This window comes from Brachyistius frenatus, unplaced genomic scaffold (genome assembly GCF_029030835.1).
Source record: "Brachyistius frenatus isolate BFR_SWC_R1_liver_20210118 unplaced genomic scaffold, ASM2903083v1 Contig_15, whole genome shotgun sequence".
In the NCBI taxonomy this organism is placed as follows: Eukaryota; Metazoa; Chordata; class Actinopteri; family Embiotocidae; genus Brachyistius; species Brachyistius frenatus.
In genome coordinates this window covers 1462483-1481068 of record NW_027210614.1, presented here as the reverse complement: position 1 = coordinate 1481068, position 18586 = coordinate 1462483, and the positions used below count along the sequence as shown (strand labels likewise).

The 18586-nt window shown below is 41.5% G+C and overlaps 1 protein-coding gene across 1 annotated transcript; it reads left to right on the top strand.

Annotated features, from left to right (window-relative positions):
- Positions 1-2899: 2899 nt before the first annotated feature.
- crispld2 (cysteine-rich secretory protein LCCL domain containing 2) lies at positions 2900-18336 on the top strand. Its single transcript, XM_069693483.1, has 15 exons — positions 2900-3334; positions 5758-6122; positions 7192-7310; positions 9062-9194; positions 10788-10903; positions 11363-11463; positions 11542-11733; positions 11816-11876; positions 12012-12078; positions 12165-12295; positions 12403-12446; positions 12541-12613; positions 13008-13083; positions 13998-14128; positions 16586-18336. The coding sequence occupies exons 2-15, from the start codon at positions 5853-5855 to the stop codon at positions 16635-16637; spliced, it is 1566 nt and encodes a 521-aa protein (XP_069549584.1). The 5' UTR covers positions 2900-3334; positions 5758-5852; the 3' UTR covers positions 16638-18336.
- The last annotated feature ends 250 nt before the right edge of the window (positions 18337-18586 follow it).

Below are 18586 nucleotides of genomic sequence, written 5' to 3'. Positions count from 1 at the left end.
GAGCTTCGTGTGTGCGTGTCAACGACTGGATGTTTGACTAGTGTAATCCCTCTGTTGTCTTCCACTGAGACTAATTGAGTGTTGTGAGGCTCCAGTTTCCATTTAGCCTGAATTATAAATCAGGGTCGATGCAGCCAAGTAATGAGTAGCACTTCTGAGAAAACTGGTTTTAAATATTTAAAACCAGCCATTCAGACTGGGGTCATTACTGATGTCTGTCAGAAAGAGACTGCTTAGGACCAGGACATGCAAATTGAGGTTTTGTCAGTAGAACATCTACAAAAAAACTTACAAATAAATAGATCCTGCAGATCCAATCATTCAATTTATGGACTGAGATGTTACAGAAGTGCAAAACGGGTAAAGATGTGCTTCTGACTTCAATAAGACAGGGTGTTAACAGTAAACAGTTAAAGCCTAGTTTTTTTGTTTAGACTTTTTTGTAAATATCCTGTTTGGAAAGCAACATAAGAGTCACAGAGTACAATTGATTGGTGTCATTTATGGATGGTCTGGATGCAGTTACAAAGAAAACTGTTCCAGAGTGAGAACAAATTTTTTAAAAAACAAATCACAAACTACTTTGGCAAAAATAAATGTGGTTTAAAGTTAAGCTTTTGCAGTTTGAAATCCAAAGCAACAGATAACACCTTAACATCTTAAACCAAATTTAAACTGCGCTGATGCCCAAAGGGAACCTGGCAAAGCCGCTTTGATGGTGTCTGATTATGATTGCTTTTCAGTGTCCTGATTATTTGTGGCACATGTAAGCTTTATATCCCGATTGCTGTCTCTCTCTGTGTGGGTGCAGGTGTGTTGTTAACTCAACTTACCTAATGGTTAGTACAAAATAAAATATGATTGATCAGCATGCTGAGACGAAGGGGGTTGACTTCAGTAATGCAGAGCACGAGTTGTCCTGTCAGTCTTGTTTTCAGTCAGATGGAGAATCTACAATATAGCCGTCAAGAGTTCAGACAGCCAAGAAACCAATCTGTTCATTCCGGTCTGCTGAGGTAACTCAAGTCAGCACAGGCGTTTAGTGGGTGACATACTGAGGGATCGTCATAAATCTGGATACTGTCGATGTTATATTGTTTATGTGATCACAACCAGGATAAGACTCGGAGCCCGGACAGCAACGTGTCAACACACGGGAGACCATTTCTGATAGGATGGCTTTATATTTTGATCATTTCTAATAAAGGTGGCAACCATCAGGACCCTAATGGAACTGTTGTCTAATTTAAAATGATACCGATGCTGTATCTGTTTTACGTGATAAAACGGCAGGAGAAAGAGTACTTGCCCAATAATGTTCTTGTATTGTTGGAAAAACGGTGCATTAGACATCTGATTTGATTAAAATGACTTTGTATAGAAAGTCTGGATTGGACCTCAACCCTCTCAAAAGAATGAGATTTTACTTAATGAGGACTTGTCCGATATCCCATAGTGACAAACTGCAATAAAACGTCGTCAGGTTAAGAGGAATGAAGGTAAAGTGAGGCTGTGTATTTTTTTTTTTTTTTTTTTTCTGGAATATATTTGAATGTTGTTTAGTTTGTAATAACTGAGTTCATGAGGCCGTACTAGCAGCTTCATCTTGTGTCTTTCTTCTCTCCACAGAGCATGGCCACCCTCTCTAGCATCTCTGCAGGACATTTAAGAAAGAAAGCTGATGCATGATGGGCCAGACTTCCTGTTAAACACGTACAGTATTTTTCACTGAGTTCATAGCTCAAGCTGGCAAGAGTCCTCGTGGGAGGAATATCGGTCTGAGGGTTCAGTTCGCTGGCATTCCTTCTGAGTGAACGTGCTCTTGTAAATATCGGAGATGTCTCAGACAGAAATCAAGCACGTGATGGAATAAAATGTGGACTATTTGGGTCACAACACAGCTAACCCTCCGCAGGGTCAGTAAGGAAATATGACTGACACAAGATGAACCCTGTCTTCAGAGCTGGAGGTCCTTTTTCCCCCTGGTGCCAGCTCTCTTCTCTTCATCCTGTCTGTCCACCTGTTTTACTGATGGACCCTTTCATGGGTTGAAGATCTAAATGACCTTTATTTGTTTTTCAAACCAGGTTTCCTCCAAAAGATCCACTCTAGCTTCTAGGCATTCATCTGATAAACCTTTTTTTCAGCTATAACGGAGACGATTTTACATGTTTGTCTTGAGCTCAGACTGAGAAGCTGGTTTCATTCAGCTATATCACACCTGCAACCAAATTCATTGCTGAGGAATTATGTTTTCAGGTTGCCCGTCCATCTTTTCATCCTGTTTTTCGAAACTCAATATCTTATATATACCTCGAGGGAATTTCTTCAAAATTAACGCAAACATTCACTCGGGCTCCAAGATGAACTGATTCGATTTTGGGGGTTAAAGGTTACAGTAACTTTACATTGTCCTATTCTTGTGAATGTGATATGTCAGAAGAATTTCTTCAATTTTGGTACAAATGTCCACTTGGGCTCAAGCGTGAACTGTTTTGATTTTGGTGGTCAAAGGTCAGTGTGAGCTCACATCCATCCCATCCTTCCCTCCCATTTTCACGAACACTTAAATCTTGAGGAAAGGTCTTCACATTTGGCACAAAGTTCACTTGGACTCAAGGATGAATACATTAGGATTAAATTGGCTGATTAAAGGTCAAGATTACTATCGTAGTTTATTTTCATATTTTATCACCTGCATTATTACAAGATAGAAACCATTGAACCGTGAATTAAGCCATTACTTAGGCTACTACTATAAATTGTACTTGTTCAGATTGTGGTATCCAAATATTGAGTGTGGTTTTGAGTTATAATGATAACTTCACACGGAGTCCAATGTGATGACCATTATCTTTTGTTTAAGCGGGCATTTTCGCGTTCACTGCCTCCCCCGTTTAGCAATGAAGAATCTTATCTGGGTGGACTAATGACTTCCAACCAAACGTGATTAAGAGAGAATGATGTAAGTGCTTGCTGCTGACTCGTTTGACCGCATGCTGATTTACGATATTTGTAGTTTTCCCCCTGACATTAGTTTGCGCGCACCGCGCCGTGAGCCAAGAACATAGCCTGCTTCAGGGAGGCTGGCCAGTGGGGGAGTGAGGAGAGACAGTCATTTTTTCCCCTGCTCCTGAGGGGTCTCCTCTATATAAGGCACTCGGAGTTGCTCCGGAGTCACACAGCTCCTATGTGCTTCAGGAACACAGCCAACAAGCAGCAGCAGCAGCAGCAGCCCGCTCCTCTCTTAAGGGAATAAAAACTGCTATCCAGCGCACAGGGGAAGCTGCTCTGAAGTATTCAAGCGACTGGATACCAACTGACGAAGCAAAAGGTGAGCAAGTTGAGACATTACACTAATTTATTCCGCAACGAGTTATAGTGTAGCTTTCAGGTACGCTGTTGTAAAACGGGTTTTAAATAACCTGTATTTTATATTGCACATCACTGCGCAAAACAGCAAGTGTATCTGGTCAGATTTGCAGACGATATATCTTCTGTCTGGTAGGAACTTTTGACACTATACAACTCAGATTATGTAGTTGTGGATTACAAACACGTTATAAGAGGCTGCTGGCCAGACACTGCCTCTCATTGTCTGCAGCTTCAGTGTGGAAATATTAGAGCAGGAGTATCATGATGGAAAATACTATCTGTAGGATGTAACATTATAAACAAAATATTTTGAAATGTAATGCTACATTGTAAATTACTTGCATGATATAAAAGCCTTATTTCATCTAAAGAAACATACATTTAAAAGTTATAAGGGCAAATAATTAAAAAGTATAGCTGGCCCATTGCCAGCCTCAAATACTATTTTGCTTTTTTAAAAAAAAAGAAAAAAAAAAACGTCTCTAAAAATGTATATAAATCTATCTGCATTGTGGAATGAGTTGTTTACATTCAACCTCGTGGTGAGGCGGAGAAGAGGTCAGTCCCTGTTTGGATCATATAGAAACCCAGCAGTAGCAGAGAGGATCCAGTTCCCATAGACGAGATGTGGATATGAACGTGTGTCTGAGTCTTCTGCTCTGTCTGTCACTCTGGTATAAAATTCATGACAGGCATGAGAAGGGCCCAGACAGAGAAGCTGGTAGAGGTGCAGTGTGAAGACAGGGCACAGGGAACGGAGAAGGGTGTGGTGCCGGCGCTGCCCGCTGGCTCACAGTGCCCAGAGCTGGCACAGCATGTTGACACAGAGCCGGAGCCAGACCTCAAGCTGCCTTTTCGGCCAAAGGGAAAGAGGTGAAGGGATTCAAGGATAAGAGCAACCAGTGCAAGCTAGAGCTAGGTTTATTTTTTCTTTCTACTCTGATCACACTGACTCTTCTCTCTTTATAAAAGTTGGTGACTTCGTAATATTTGGTTTAGCTTTAATCTTGGACGTCTTCCCTCTTGCTTGTTGCCTTTCAGAGGGAGGTCAGATACAGAGTCAGTTACACAATATTGCTCCTGGATGTGTCAGGAATGCAGTGTTTTGCCCAAAGACAGTTCAGCTAGGTGAATGCTTGTCAACCTGAACTCGGGTCTCCCTCCTCAGTGTCTGACCCTGCCTCTCAGTTTGGTTAGAAAATAATCAGAGAGTCAGAAGATGAGGACGAAGAGGTAGGTATTACTTCTCAATATACTGTGTATAACTCGAGGGCAACAAGTCCAAAACAAAGTGAGTGTTAAATTTACTGATGAAGCTCAATTTATTATTAAAGCTCAAATATTACTGGGTATAATGTTCTATAAAATTATGCTATTGCCCCAACCTCATTTAGACACAGTTTATCTTTTGGATGCAGACGTTTACCTAGTTGCGTAGTTGTGCTACAGCTCATTTTATATTTGTGTTCATGGTAAAATAATTGAATCTGTTTTAAATAAGACAAGGGCATATCAAAGGTAATCAGAGTGTAACTCAGGATAGCAATATAACATTATACTGTCATAATATGTTGTGCAAAATAATGTCTGTATCATGGTCTCCCCAGTTCTGTGATGCAGAGCATATTAAAAACAATCATACATGCATCACAGTATCCGAAAAGGAAAACATACCTTAAATGAAAATAATGAATTTACAGAAAAAGCTTGATTTAATTACATACTGTTATATGCAGAGTCGCCAGTTAATAAACTTGTGCAATCAAATGCAAGTTTAAGATGATCTGCTGTTCGCACCTTATCAGAGAGATTATGTATTGAGACTGTAAGAGGGGTTTCACAAGGTGAGGGCAGAATATTACAAACACCTCTCACTACAATGCACTCTAATTCAACACCACCATACAGCCTCAAAAATCACCTTACTGTAAATAAAACAGAATATTCAGAGCCTCTCTTATTACAAGCGTATTGGAGTGCAGTTGTATTGGATTGCATCAGATTTTATTTGTGTAACTAATAAACTGGCAAAAGGCTGAGCTGACAGAAAGCTGAACAGCTCAGAGTAAAAAGTCCACAGTTTGAGTCAGTACACTGCTTCAGTTTACTCCTCTCCATCACAGCCGATGTGCCGTTAGGCAGGAAAGGAACATATTACCATGTTACTCTGTGTGTGTCTGTGTGTGTGTGTGTGTGTGTGTGTGTGTGTGTGTGTGTGTGTGTGTGTGTGTGTGTGTGTGCGTGTGTGCTCTGAATTGAGAACTTTGCTAGAGGAAGTGTTTCTTGCATTCATTTAGTTACGTGTGCCCGTATTTTGTAATCTGTACTCCTCTTTCTTGGCTCACAGTAGGGAAAGACTCATTAAATATTTCCTCCCTGCAGGTTGTGTCTGGGACTCTGAAGGGCGGGCGGCGTTCACACCAGAGCTGCTGTCTACTGTGGTCTGAAAGTATAACCCAGACAGCTGTAGTGTCACAATGACCTGCACCGCCGTGACCTGGCTCCTCATCCTCTCCCTCGTGCTGTTGTGCAGCAGGGACTCGGCTTCCCTCCCCATTCCTTATTCCGAGGACCTCAGGCAGCTGCTGAGCCGCTACGAGGAGGAAGCAGACGAGAACGACACCAGCAACACAGCTTTCAACAGGAGCCGACGAGCCATTCGCTGGTCGGACCGTGAGGAGATCCTCCAGCTGCACAACAAGCTGAGGGGCGGCGTTTACCCCACTGCCTCAAACATGGAGTACATGGTGAGACGTGGCCCTTTGCCCCAAACACCTGTTTCATTAGTCAACAAAGATAATCAAAGTTACATACTTTAATCTTTGACTCCACCTAAGAGAGAACTTAATTTTACCGTGTCAGCCAGAAAGAGTATTGAAGTGAGGCTGGTAATTAGGGTTTAAGGTTTTATTCCCCTTGAAATGTGGTTCTGCTTTAATAAAAACAATCTTTTCTCTCTGCTGGAAACATGCAGTCATGATGGTGAGCTGTTGCCAGCCTGCTGTGCCACTCTTTTATAGGGAGGATAATAATGCTGACTCTGTCCTACCTGCAAACAGCTCAGCACTGGAGAACACAGGAGAGGGAAGGAGGGCTGGGTCAATGGAGGACACAGAGAATGAGGCTAGGAAGGAAATAAATGCGTGGCACATTAATGGGTAAAGTAGGAGAGGGATTATTATCGAGTCACACACAGGGTTACTGAAAACCATGTGATCCATAAATTTGAAAGAAGCAGTGGTGGCCTGTGTGTCTCTGGAGTGCGGTTATAGCGTGGAGGAAAGTGTCTGTAGTTTCACTCCGCTCTCTGAAATTCCAGTGAACAGACAGCGTGTGTGTTTGTGTAAGTGTATGGGTGTTTGGGGTTACAGTGGTGTCTGTGTGAGCATGTTTTAGCGACCACCAAAAGGCTGGAAATTTACTGAGGGGATGTACTTTGAGGGGCCACGCTGTGCAGTCCCTTCATAGCACCTTCTCCACAGTAGGAGTCAGGTGTCTTCTCCGCTTTCCACTCTCCTCTCCGCTCAGGAAATGTGGATAATTCAGCTGTGATTGCTGGAGATTTGTAGTGGAGCAGGGCCAGGCGCCAGCAGCTGCGCTCCAATGTCACCATCTACGGCTAATATTGTACTTGTATGCAGCTCAGTTTCAGCTCGCAGGGAGGGAAGGAAGTGAAAGAGCAGAAGCCTTGAACAGGCTGCAGTTTGTTATTTACTGAGTCAGAACATGATGTAGATTATTCTGGATGTATAACAGGTGACTCTTCTGAGATCAGTGAACTCCTTTTGACAAACTTGTTTTACTTTTTGCATTCAGGTTTGGGATGACGAGTTGGAGCGGTCTGCCACTCAGTGGTCAGAGGAGTGCCAGTGGGACCATGGACCTCAAGACCTGCTCATGTCTATTGGACAAAACCTGGCAGTTCACTGGGGCAGGTGAGATCCAAAAGAATAGTTTCAATGACATAGTCTGGGTGCTGGGTATGTAATGGGTTACACTTAAATATTTGAGAATTTGTTTGTGTTTATATAATCATTAATAATGGGTGAATAATCTACAGAAATCAACCATCCATTCATTATCTATACCCCTTTGGTCAGAGGGGGGCTGGAGCCATCCCAGCTGACTTTGGCTGAAGGCAGGGTACATCCTACAGCTAACCACTGCATCACTGGGCCACCCCACACAAATCATTACAGGGAATATCATGATGTGTTGTACCATCATTCATGTTCCCTTCAGGATTAATTTGAATAATTTTGGTGATCCATTGACTTCCCCGACAAAGGCTACAAATCTGACCTATATCTGAATTACAACTTTTTGTAGCTTATAGTTTATGATCAATGATGCTACATACATTCTGGTTGGTAAAAAAAAAAAGAAAAAAAAAATTCCATTGTGCTTCAATATGCAGGCCAGAGCAGCCCAAACAGTGGTTTGGAGATATTCTATCAAAAAAGTCATTTGAACTCTTTTTTTTCCATTAGTATAAGTATTCTGTTATCTGTCTATGTTGCAAGAGGAAGTTATTTACTGTAAGCTAAAGTCATCACTTTAGTGTACATCACTTTTAATTGAACTGCTCCTGTAGAATAATTGGGGTCCACATGCATGAAGCATAAGCAGTGCTACACAAAGGGGTGATGTTTGTATGAGTGTGTGTGTCTCTGAGAGGACACCAGACACAGTAGCCCTCTGTGTATAACAGCGTATGTCTATCACAGCAGGTGCCCTTTCAGGAATCTGCTCTCATTCTCACAACCCCCCCCCCCTCCCTGTTCCCCTTCTTTTCTTCTTGTGCCAGCAAACCCTGATGTAGAGTCATTTTTTTCCACTCCCCCTCTACTCTCCATTTATAAGCTCAGCACTTTTCAATACCTTAAAAAGAGATGTTTACAATAAGAGCCAAAACTGATTTGTTAGGCTGTGGAGCCATGTTTAGGTTTGCGCTGATTCTTTTTTTTTTTTTTTAAACTGATTTGATTTCCCCTGTTATGGAGGGAACAGACGGGCGTTCTGTCTGCCAGGTTGAATTCAGACTCATCATTTGAGGGCTGAAGGGAGAGGTTCATGCAGTGTTTCTCAAGTCTCGCCAACACACCTGGCAGCTCCCTCAGATATTTCCCTTTTACCCCATGGTACCTGGATGGCCTGTGACTGAGCCGACTGTGTGTGTGTCTCTGTGTGTGTGTGTGTGTGTGTGTGTGTGTGTGTGTGTGTGTGTGTGTGTGTGTGTGTGTGTGTGTGTGTGTGTGTGTGTGTGTGTGTGTGTGTGTGTGTGTGTGTGTGTGTGTGTGTGTGTGTGTGAGACTGTGTGTGCGTGTGTCTGTGTCTGTGTGTGTGTGTGTGTGTGTGTGTGTGTGTGTGTGTGTGTGTGTGTGTGTGTGTGTGTGTGTGTGTGTGTGTGTGTGTGTGTGTGACTGTGTGCGTGTGTGTGTGTGTGTGTGTGTGTGTGTGTGTGTGTGTGTGTGTGTGTGTGTGTGTGTGTCTGTGTGTGTGTGTGTGTGAGACTGTGTGTGCGTGTGTGTGTGTCTGTGTGTCTGTGTGTGTGTGTGTGTGTGTGTGTGTGTGTGTGTGTGTGTGTGTGTGTGTGTGTGTGTGTGTGTGTGTGTGTGTGTGTGTGTGTGCGTGCGTGCGTGTGTGCGTGCGTGTGTGTGTGAGACTGTGTGTGTGTGTTTTACAGATACCGCTCACCTGCCTTCCATGTCCAGGCCTGGTACGATGAGGTGAAAGAATACACCTATCCCTATCCTCAGGAGTGCAATCCCTGGTGTCCAGACCGCTGCTCCGGGCCCATGTGCACTCATTACACCCAGGTAAGACCATAGACTGTTTATAAAAATGAATGTAGACTCCAATTCTGTAAAGTGAAGCCAATGCGAAAGTGTTTCAAAGTGCAATACCACTGAGAGCAGTGAAGGCTCTAAAAATCCTCTGCCTCCATTGGACTCCCATTCAGAAAACATCAACTTCAAAGTCAATATTTTTTTCCTCAAGTAATTATGGTGTCAAAGAGAGCTATGTCTAGGGGTTCACCTGGTTTGATTGACAGGCCTTGGATGCAGTCAGGTTTCCGGTATAGGTGGGCAGATAGAGTGTCTTCGGGTTCCCGGTTCCCTCGCCAACTCGTCCAAATATGGTCACTTTTGGCTGAAAAAAAACAAAACATAATTCCCCATCAATCTCTAATTTAACTCTCACCGATCGAGTTGCATTATGGGTAAAGTAGGCCATGTTTTGATGAAGAAGAAAAACGCATGAAAAAAACAATCTCTGGTTCCAATTTCACCATCTGCTGCACTGCCTGTTGTGAATCGGACAATGTTATAGGAGTTTCATACTAAATTGATGGCGTACCCTTTCAAGCACTCGGCAGCGAGTTATCAGCGTATTCTTAACTTGATTACAAGAAGCTGAGAAGTGTGGCCGTTTGATGCAAGTAATAGAGTGGAGGAGAGTGTGGGGATAGAAAGAGAAGTTGAAAAATGGATGAGAAAATTAAGAAATCAATAAAAAGGAAACAGAAACCGGTGAGTTGGCCTCCTCTTCCCCAAGACTTTACTTTGTAGCTGTTGCGATGAGTTTACAGAAACATCCAGACCACTCCCTGTGCGCTCACCCTGAAACCTGATCGCTGTCATCTGGCAGACATTTCCAGACACTCCAGATGTCCCTCACTGCTTGGCCTGGATTCTTTTGAAGATGCTGCAGAGAGGGGACAGTGCCAAATCTGAGCATCATCACCTTGTCTCTGTCTTTCATCTATTTTAAATGCTGATTTTCTGCAGTCCAGGCAGTCAAACTATCTTTAATTGCAATGTGCTCGACTACCAGCTCTCAGCACCCATCAGTCTATGTGCTGACTCACTGCTTCCAGTGGCGTCTCAAAAAAAAGACCAACATTCCTGAGGAGGGAGAGAGCACGTTTGGGAGGAAAGTGTGGAGAAGTTTTGGAATATGCTGTGTTGTATTCCCTGTCAAATGGCACATCATTCATCTGTAACACCACTGCTGCAGCTTTCCGTTTAATAAGCCGTTTTATTTTACCTCGGACAGTTTTGGGTCCACACTGACTCCTGTTTTTTCGAGTTGAGATATTAAAAAGGGCTTCTTTTTCCCCCCCACTCCTAACCAGATGATGAAAATGCTCATGGTTGTATCACAAAGGGCAAACTGGGTTCACATGAAGAGCATCTGACTGGGGCAGAAAAACAGTCCAGGCACTCCTGAAAGTCCCAATGGCCCCATTAATTATAACTGCCAATTTAAGTGCTTCCTCTGGAAGGACCATGAGCTGTGAGAAAAGCGAGGCTAGAAATCCAGGCTACAATTTCAATAGTTTACTCTGCTATGTGCTCATTCAGAAATTGTATGTGCAAACTGAGCTTTATTTATTTCCCTCTTTACAGCTGGTCTGGGCAACCACTAGCCGAGTGGGCTGTGCTGTGCACGTGTGTCCAAGGATGAACGTGTGGGGAGAATTATGGGAGAACTCGGTCTACCTTGTGTGCAACTATTCCCCAAAGTAAGAGCAATACTCCCCCATGTTCCACTGTTCATTGACCCCTCTGGTCTCCGGACTCTTGTTTACATTCCTATTTATTTGGGCTGATAAACGCTGCAGCGTGTGTTCCTAATGTAATTGCACTGCAGATAAGTAGCACTAGTACTGTATGTTGTCCCAGACATTTGCATGACATATTGGTGCCATTCAATTTCCTCCAGAAGTCAGAATAAAAAAGTAACAATGAATCGTTGGGAGAGAAAATAAGAGCCGAGTGGGCGTTTGTTTTCCAGACAGCCCACAGGATGTAAGTGACTGAGAGACAACGAGGGGTGTTTTTATTAGTTTGTGGGACTAATGACTATTAGGACTGTTGACCATGGGCAAAGAGTGCTGAAGTAATTACAAGGCCATGAACCCAGTTGACTGATGATTAATTTCCACCTGAGTCAAGCTATCCATTGTGCGTGACTTCTGCAGGGGCAACTGGATTGGAGAGGCCCCGTACCAACATGGCCGCCCTTGTTCCCATTGTCCTCCCAGCTATGGAGGAGGGTGCAGAAATAATCTGTGCTACAAAGGTGAGCAAACCCACAAGGTTTTCATTCATTCATTTTAACATGTCACCAACTTCATTTACGTTTACTCCCCATTTACAGACTTTCAACGCTCAGAGACAGAAGACATGAATGAGGTGGAGAAGCCTCAGGTTCCACTGCCACCTCGTACCACCACCAGACCAGCTCCCAAACCTAAACCTGCTCTGAAGAAGCCAGTGTCCAAGCCCTCCACTCCAAAGCCCCTCACACCCAGGACAACAGCTTCAAAAACTCCCAGCAGTACCTTTCTCGGTAGCTAAAATAATGACAAAAAAAACAACCTTAACCTTTCATGTTTTGTGCTTTTTATTGATTTGTTGTCTTATTCTTGCAGTTCACAACATCAAGTGTGAGACTAGACTGCGTGATAAGTGTAGAGGAGCAACCTGCAACAGGTCAGGGTTTTTCTTTAATGAATTTTAATGTGAAAATATTTTTGGACCTGCATGAAATATGTCATATTCATTCTCATTTATAATACACTTCAGTACCAATCACTTGAGTCTCCAACTCATTTTCTGACCCTGCAGATATAATTGTCCTGCAAATTGTCTGAATAAGAAAGGGAAAGTTTGGGGAACGGTCTCTTATGATGTGGTGAGTGTGTCCAACATAAAACAAGGACTTTGCATCAAATTATAATGTAAGTGCTTATTTGAATGTTCAACATTTTTTTGTTTTAGCAATCAAGTATTTGCCGAGCCGCCATCCATTCTGGCGCAATTGACAACAACGGAGGGGTGGTTGATATCACAAGGACGGACAAGCTTCCCTTCTTTGTCAGAGCCACAAAAAATGGCATCGAGTCTCTCAGGTATCTGCTCTTTCTCAAATAGATTGAAATCTCATTTGCTGAGGCAATACTTTTTCTACAGAACCATTTTTTTCCCTGATTTTTAAGCACTATGATGTCTTTTACAGTAAATATAAACCCAGCAATGCTTTTGTGGTGGCCAAAGTAGAAGGTGAGTAAAGCGCTGGTTTTCCAGAAGTATAATTGGTTCACATAGCCAACATACACTGGGAATATAACATGTTTTTCTCTTCTTTCTGTGACAGAAATTACTGTGGATTGCTACACCACAGTGGCTGAAATCTGCCCTTTCAAAAGACCCTACTCACACTGTCCAAGGTGCCTTCACACGTCCAACATTTTAGCATAAAATGTTTTCCTATTACAGTAAATGTTTGCTTCATAGTATTGTCATACCAGATCTAAAGTGTTCAGTTATAATATAATATATTAACACTTTAAGTTAACCCCCATATCGCATTCATAAACTGTTTACAGATATTTAATAAATGGTATATAACGCACTATAATGTAGTTGGAAGCAAGTATACATGTTTAATGTCTTTGTTAACAACTGTTAATGAATGACAATATATTCACAGTTGCAATCGTGTTTAAAAAAAAAATGATGTAGTATCATACAGTAAATGCTGAATTAATGTGTCTATTAATGTCTATTCATATGACTTTTATTTGTGGCTGCAAAAATATACTAATGTCCAATTTTTGTCAGAGTCATCTGTCCAGACAACTGCAAGACTCAGCCTTCATACTGGTCACCCGTCACTGGAAACAACGTCTACACAGATGTAAGCAATGCATATTTTTGGAATTCACTTTTACATTGTGATCATAAATCACTCTTCAGCCCCATCAGTTCTGTGCTTTTTTAATACGATTTATTTATGTGCTATTAGGTCAGACAGAAAGGAAAAGATATCTGAATCTGCTGCATGCTTTGGTTGCATGGTAGCTATGGAAAGCAGTTGAATCATTGTGTGAAAATGTCTCATGGAGAATGGGAGTAATGGTGAGGCATGCCACAGACTGCCACCTTGCACGGGGCCTGACCACTCAGAGGCTCACTCAGGCATTATCTCAGCCTCAGTGCCTGTGTCTTAGACGTGGAAGACATAGAAAGAAAAAGCTTCATGAGCACTTGCTTAGATCATCTTTCCAAAGTCACCTAAATCACAGTGGATTAGTTATTGTAAAGTGTCATTCAGCGAGAATTTGGAGTTACCAGTCGGCACAGTAACATGTGGTCGATGTTGGGTTTAATGGAGCTCTACTTCAGATAAAACTGACCCTTAATGACGTCCAGCTGGGCGCAGATTACAGTTCTCCAGGGGCCCTGAAACAAGCATGCTGGCTCATAACAAATGTGCCAAGGAATGTTTTGTAATCTCAAGCACCCAAATTTGTTTCTACAGTGGTGTAGAAGCTGGATGTTGGTTAAACACGAGACACAAACCGTCTGGTTAGAATCGTTGGGGGGGTGTACGGACAGTCTGATCTGTGTTTGGACTAGATGAATGAATGACTCTAGTCCAAACTGTTGATAACAGCTTATGGTCTGTTGTGCTGGAGCCAGACTTCTAGCCCAGACAGTGTGTTACTGAAATATTTCTGTTCTGTATTTGATAATAAGAGAATTGCAACAATATTCATGTAGTGTAAAAGTGGTTTTCCATCTTGTTTTTGCCACATTCTCTCTTCCCAGAGCTCCAGCATTTGTAAAGCAGCCATCCATGCAGGGGTAATCAAAGCAGACGGTGGTTTAGTCGATGTTCTCCCGTTGGACAAGAGAAAGAGCTACATCGGAGTCCTGAAAAATGGCATTCAATCTGAAAGGTACTTCTCATGTATTTGTGGTCAGCTGTTTTTACTGTAATTATGTTTTCCAGACCAGGATTGTTGCACAATAACCAAATCTATAAAGATAGATAGATCAAACAACATGTCAAATAGTTACAAGTTAACAGTGGGACATTAAAGATTTTCTGAATTCCAGACATCTGTGGTTTTAGATTTGGCTCCCTGAAGTTTTGCAGAAAATAAAAACTTGCAGGTTTAAACATGGTGTGTGACAACTTCCAAGCAACCATTTCTTTGGCAGCTGTGAAACTTCCAAACCTCCATAGTTGTTATGTAAGCTCACAGTAAGTGTTAAGGGAATATGCTCCACAGAAACATGTGTTAGCACAAAAGTAACAACTGTTCCCTAATCTGCTTCATTGGGAAAATACCAACACATCATCTAAAAAGGTCCTCAGTGGCTTTGGAGCCCAACCTGTAACATTATTCAGCCTCAGAGGAGTCAGATATGTTTGATGTACAAAGCTCTAAAGTATAATTTGGTAGTTTGGGTTCCTGGATAATATAATCTTTTCCCAGAACCACCAGCCACAAGATGTTTGCAGTGAATGGAGGAAAATCTCTCACACAGAGGGAATGCAAAAGCCCTTAAAAATCCTTGCAGGTGTTCTAAATTTTTCTGGCACATTAGAATTATTTTGTGATTTTTGTGAGGTCAAAAAACTCATGCCTGTGTGACCCGATGGTGTGTTTGGAGCTCTAACTAGAAGTCCTGCCTTACAACTGGGCTGAATTACCATTTTGTTTTTATTTTAAAAGTGGGATATTCAGGCTTACAGTTTTGTGTCTTTTGACACAAAAGCTGCCGTAACAATTACTATTACTACTAGCATCTAATCCAGTATATTTTTCTTCGGTCAGGAAATGTCATTGTTTTACAATCATTCAGGAGTCGTTCTTTCTGTATGTTGACTTGCAACAGTCTGTACTGCTGCGTCAGTATTTCTAATGTGTAAAGCAGTTAGCTATGCAAGAGGATGACGCCCCCACTCTTAAAACCTTCATACTATCTGTTGATGTTCCCTGACTGGGGAAAATATCTGTTAGTGGGCAAAACATTCAACCAATTTAAAAATGCAGATCAAATATGAGATGCGGTTGGCAGATCAGAGAAGTCTGGAACCAAGTGCAGAGAAATGTCCCTTAAAATAGTTCAAGATACTGTCAGCTGTAAAGATGTAACATAAAACTAAAATCCCCAATAAACAAGCTCATTTGGTCACTCGCAAAAGGGATATTCAAAGCTTTTGAGAAGAAAATCGAATTGAAGTCAGTCTAAAACTGAATTTTATGTTGGTGGTTATATAATGTGGATATACAGAATATTATTTGTCTTCAGCAATATACTCAGCTCAGGCTTATATGTCTGACCAGTGGGAGTGTGGTAAAGAAAACCTTGAGACAGAACTAAAATGAAAACATTGAGCTTGTAGTAAAATTATCCGAGTACATTTGAGAAGAGAATCTAAAATATTCCTGAGAAAGGTGCTTTTATTCACTACATCCTAACTTGATTTATGTCTCCTGTAATTCTGCATATAGTGGCTTCCCTGCATGCACACTATGTTTCTCAAATCACGCTCATGTCTGTGGCCGGCTCCAGTGGACTAAGCTTAGGCAAGGAAGCCCTTGTGGCCTGTTCTGCTGGCATATGGGGTTGTAAGAGTAATGGTGTGGTTTGATGTGTGGATGGGCCACACATGGGATCTTTGCTTACTTTACCCAGGCATTTCAATTGAGTGAGCAAAGTGCTGAATGGCCAAAAACAATTCAAGTCTGATTCTATGAAATCTAATGCGAGCTGCGAAGTTCTCACTCAGGGCATTCGGTCAATAAATGGCTGAGAGAGAGTCCGTGCCATGTGCCAACATCATGGCAGGGTGGGCAGTATGGATTGCACTCTGTTGCTGGGGAAGTAATCACAGCCTCTCTGGTTTCTCAAGAATGGAAATGCTGTCAGCCACTTAGTCAGTGCTTTCCTACACCGACAATTATCTGTGATCGGATACCAATCACACTGGCCTATCACGGTTATTGATCATGGCAGAGCTTCAAGGTCTGTCCACTAATGAACTAATTACAGTCATCAAGTTTAACACATGTGGTAGCTGGAAAAGAAATACGGCAACAATGAGTCATTCTGCCAACATGTTATTTCATGGAGGTTTTTTTTCCAAAGATATTGTGAACATCATGATTTCTTGCTTTTTGATGGAAGGACTTCAAAGTATCACAAAAAGCAAAGTAGTTGACTAAAAGATGTTTTCATTTGACTTAAAGATAATAACAGGATAACTCTCCCACCACTGACTGCTTCAGTTCCCCTGAAAGTAACACACTGAATTGCGGGAGTATCCCTTCAACATATTTAGTAGGCAGCGGTTGCATCTGTAGTAGTGAAAGTAACATGTTTTCTGTCATGTGTGTTTGCAGCAAAAGCAACACAGAAGGAGACTCCTTCCGACTCTTTACTGTGAGGGTGTGAGACTTCCCTTCAGAGGTCTGAGGCCCAGCAGAGTCGCCTCAGCTGCCCTAGAAGAGCAGGAAGTGCCCGCAGGCTGGAAACCAAGGCCGTTCATCTGTCTCTGTGCCTTCAGTGGAATCACAACGTCCCAGCACATTGACAGAAGTCTCACAGTAAAAATCATCCAATATTTTGATGGACCTTTATTTTTTCTCGTCTTTTCTTAACTATACATAATATGTGAATACAGAATGTTTTTATATACTGTATGATGATGCATTGAACAGCTGGTGCTGGAAGTTTTGAGTTAGACATGTTTTACTGAAAGTATTATGTTTACATTGATGTTCTTCTTACAAATATAAGTTGTTTTTCATACACAGGAATGTATACTGACCACACTGTATTTAATCATTGTGTACAGAATTTATGATATTTGTTTAGGTTCTATTCAGATTTTTTTTTTTAATTTTATAGCCTTCTTCTGCTCACCTGGATGATATTTACTTTTCTCCTCCTTCAGTTAGACTGTGAAGCCAAATCTAAGTCTAAATTGTTTTTGTAAGTTAGGCGGTGTGCTTATTTTCAGTGAGGAGGTTTTTGTTGGTTGGATAGACCAGAAATCATCAGGCAGACACAAAAGGAGAGGAAACAGTGTGGTAAATGAAAGTGTATACAGGCAGCAGGCCCTGCTGTAGAGGAATAATGTTTCCCTTAAGAAAACTGGCGTAGCTTCAGTGCCAGGCATGTGGAGGTGATCAAGTGTAAAAGAGTTGGTGGAGATGGTGGAGATGGGCCTTCAGAATGGTGTCAGTATTGTGGATTTATTCCATAACAATCACAGCCAGCAGATATGTTTATAGCAACAAGCACTAATATTCCATTTTATATTTATTTTTGCTAAGTGCTTTCCTCATTTCTTAATTCCTCTTGTCTCTGTTCTATATATATAAATGCAAAATTTGCCTCCTCTCCACCTTAGACAGTTGAATGTGTTGCATGTTTCAGGTACAGAAAGAGTTGTTCTTCTATAGAGACTACACCACATTGTGAAGGGATTGAATGTGTTAGATATTTGTATCATCAATATGCAACTTATGCAATTTGGAAAAATTGACACAATGCGGTACACACGAGAAACCTGTAATGTCTATCACTATACTGGATTGAGGCACTGTTGCTATTTGGTACAGCCCTGAATAATATTTTTTTCTCTGAATTGTCACTTGCCCAGGAAAAAAAATACTTCCTTGCAACACTCATGGAAACTAATGAAACAAATGTAAAGTCTGTTTTGTATCTGTGTCCAGATGGCTGTTGAGCCTCGTTGCTCTACCTGTTGGTTTTTGTGAGGATACAGAACATGTTAAAAAAAAAACATGTGGAAGCCAAGAACAAAAAGATTAACTTCAAATGTTTTCCTCTAAGCATATTCCGACTTGCTATTTCTTTATTCTACCTCAGTCCTATCGCTATGCTAAGCATTTAGGTCTTTTCTATATGAGAATTTTTATGGGAAATGCTAAAGATTTTGTAAAGTTAATGGGAACTGTAAATACTATAATTTTTGTTTCTGAACATCCTTTATGCAGTAAAATTATAATTCATATGTGTGAAATTGTTTCTGTTGTCTTAGCTGTATTGTTTTTATACTGGTGTAGGATGAGGTTCTATATTTTTTTGCACAGTTTGAAAATAAAGTATGTCCTACAAATGCCAATGTACATGTTTGTTTTTCATTAAAAGTCTTGCCAAGTGAGTACATGGTAATTAGGAAATGTATCGTTGATGTTTCCAGATTGTTTCCAGAACCTGCTGATTCCAGGTTTTTGTACAAAGGTTTTGGCCACTTTGTACCACTTCACAGTAGGTTGAGAAGGAGCTGTCCTGTTATGAATAGCACAGTGCAGCCAGTAAAGTAAACTAACCACAATACCCACAGTTTTACTCTCACCTACATGAGGTCGTGA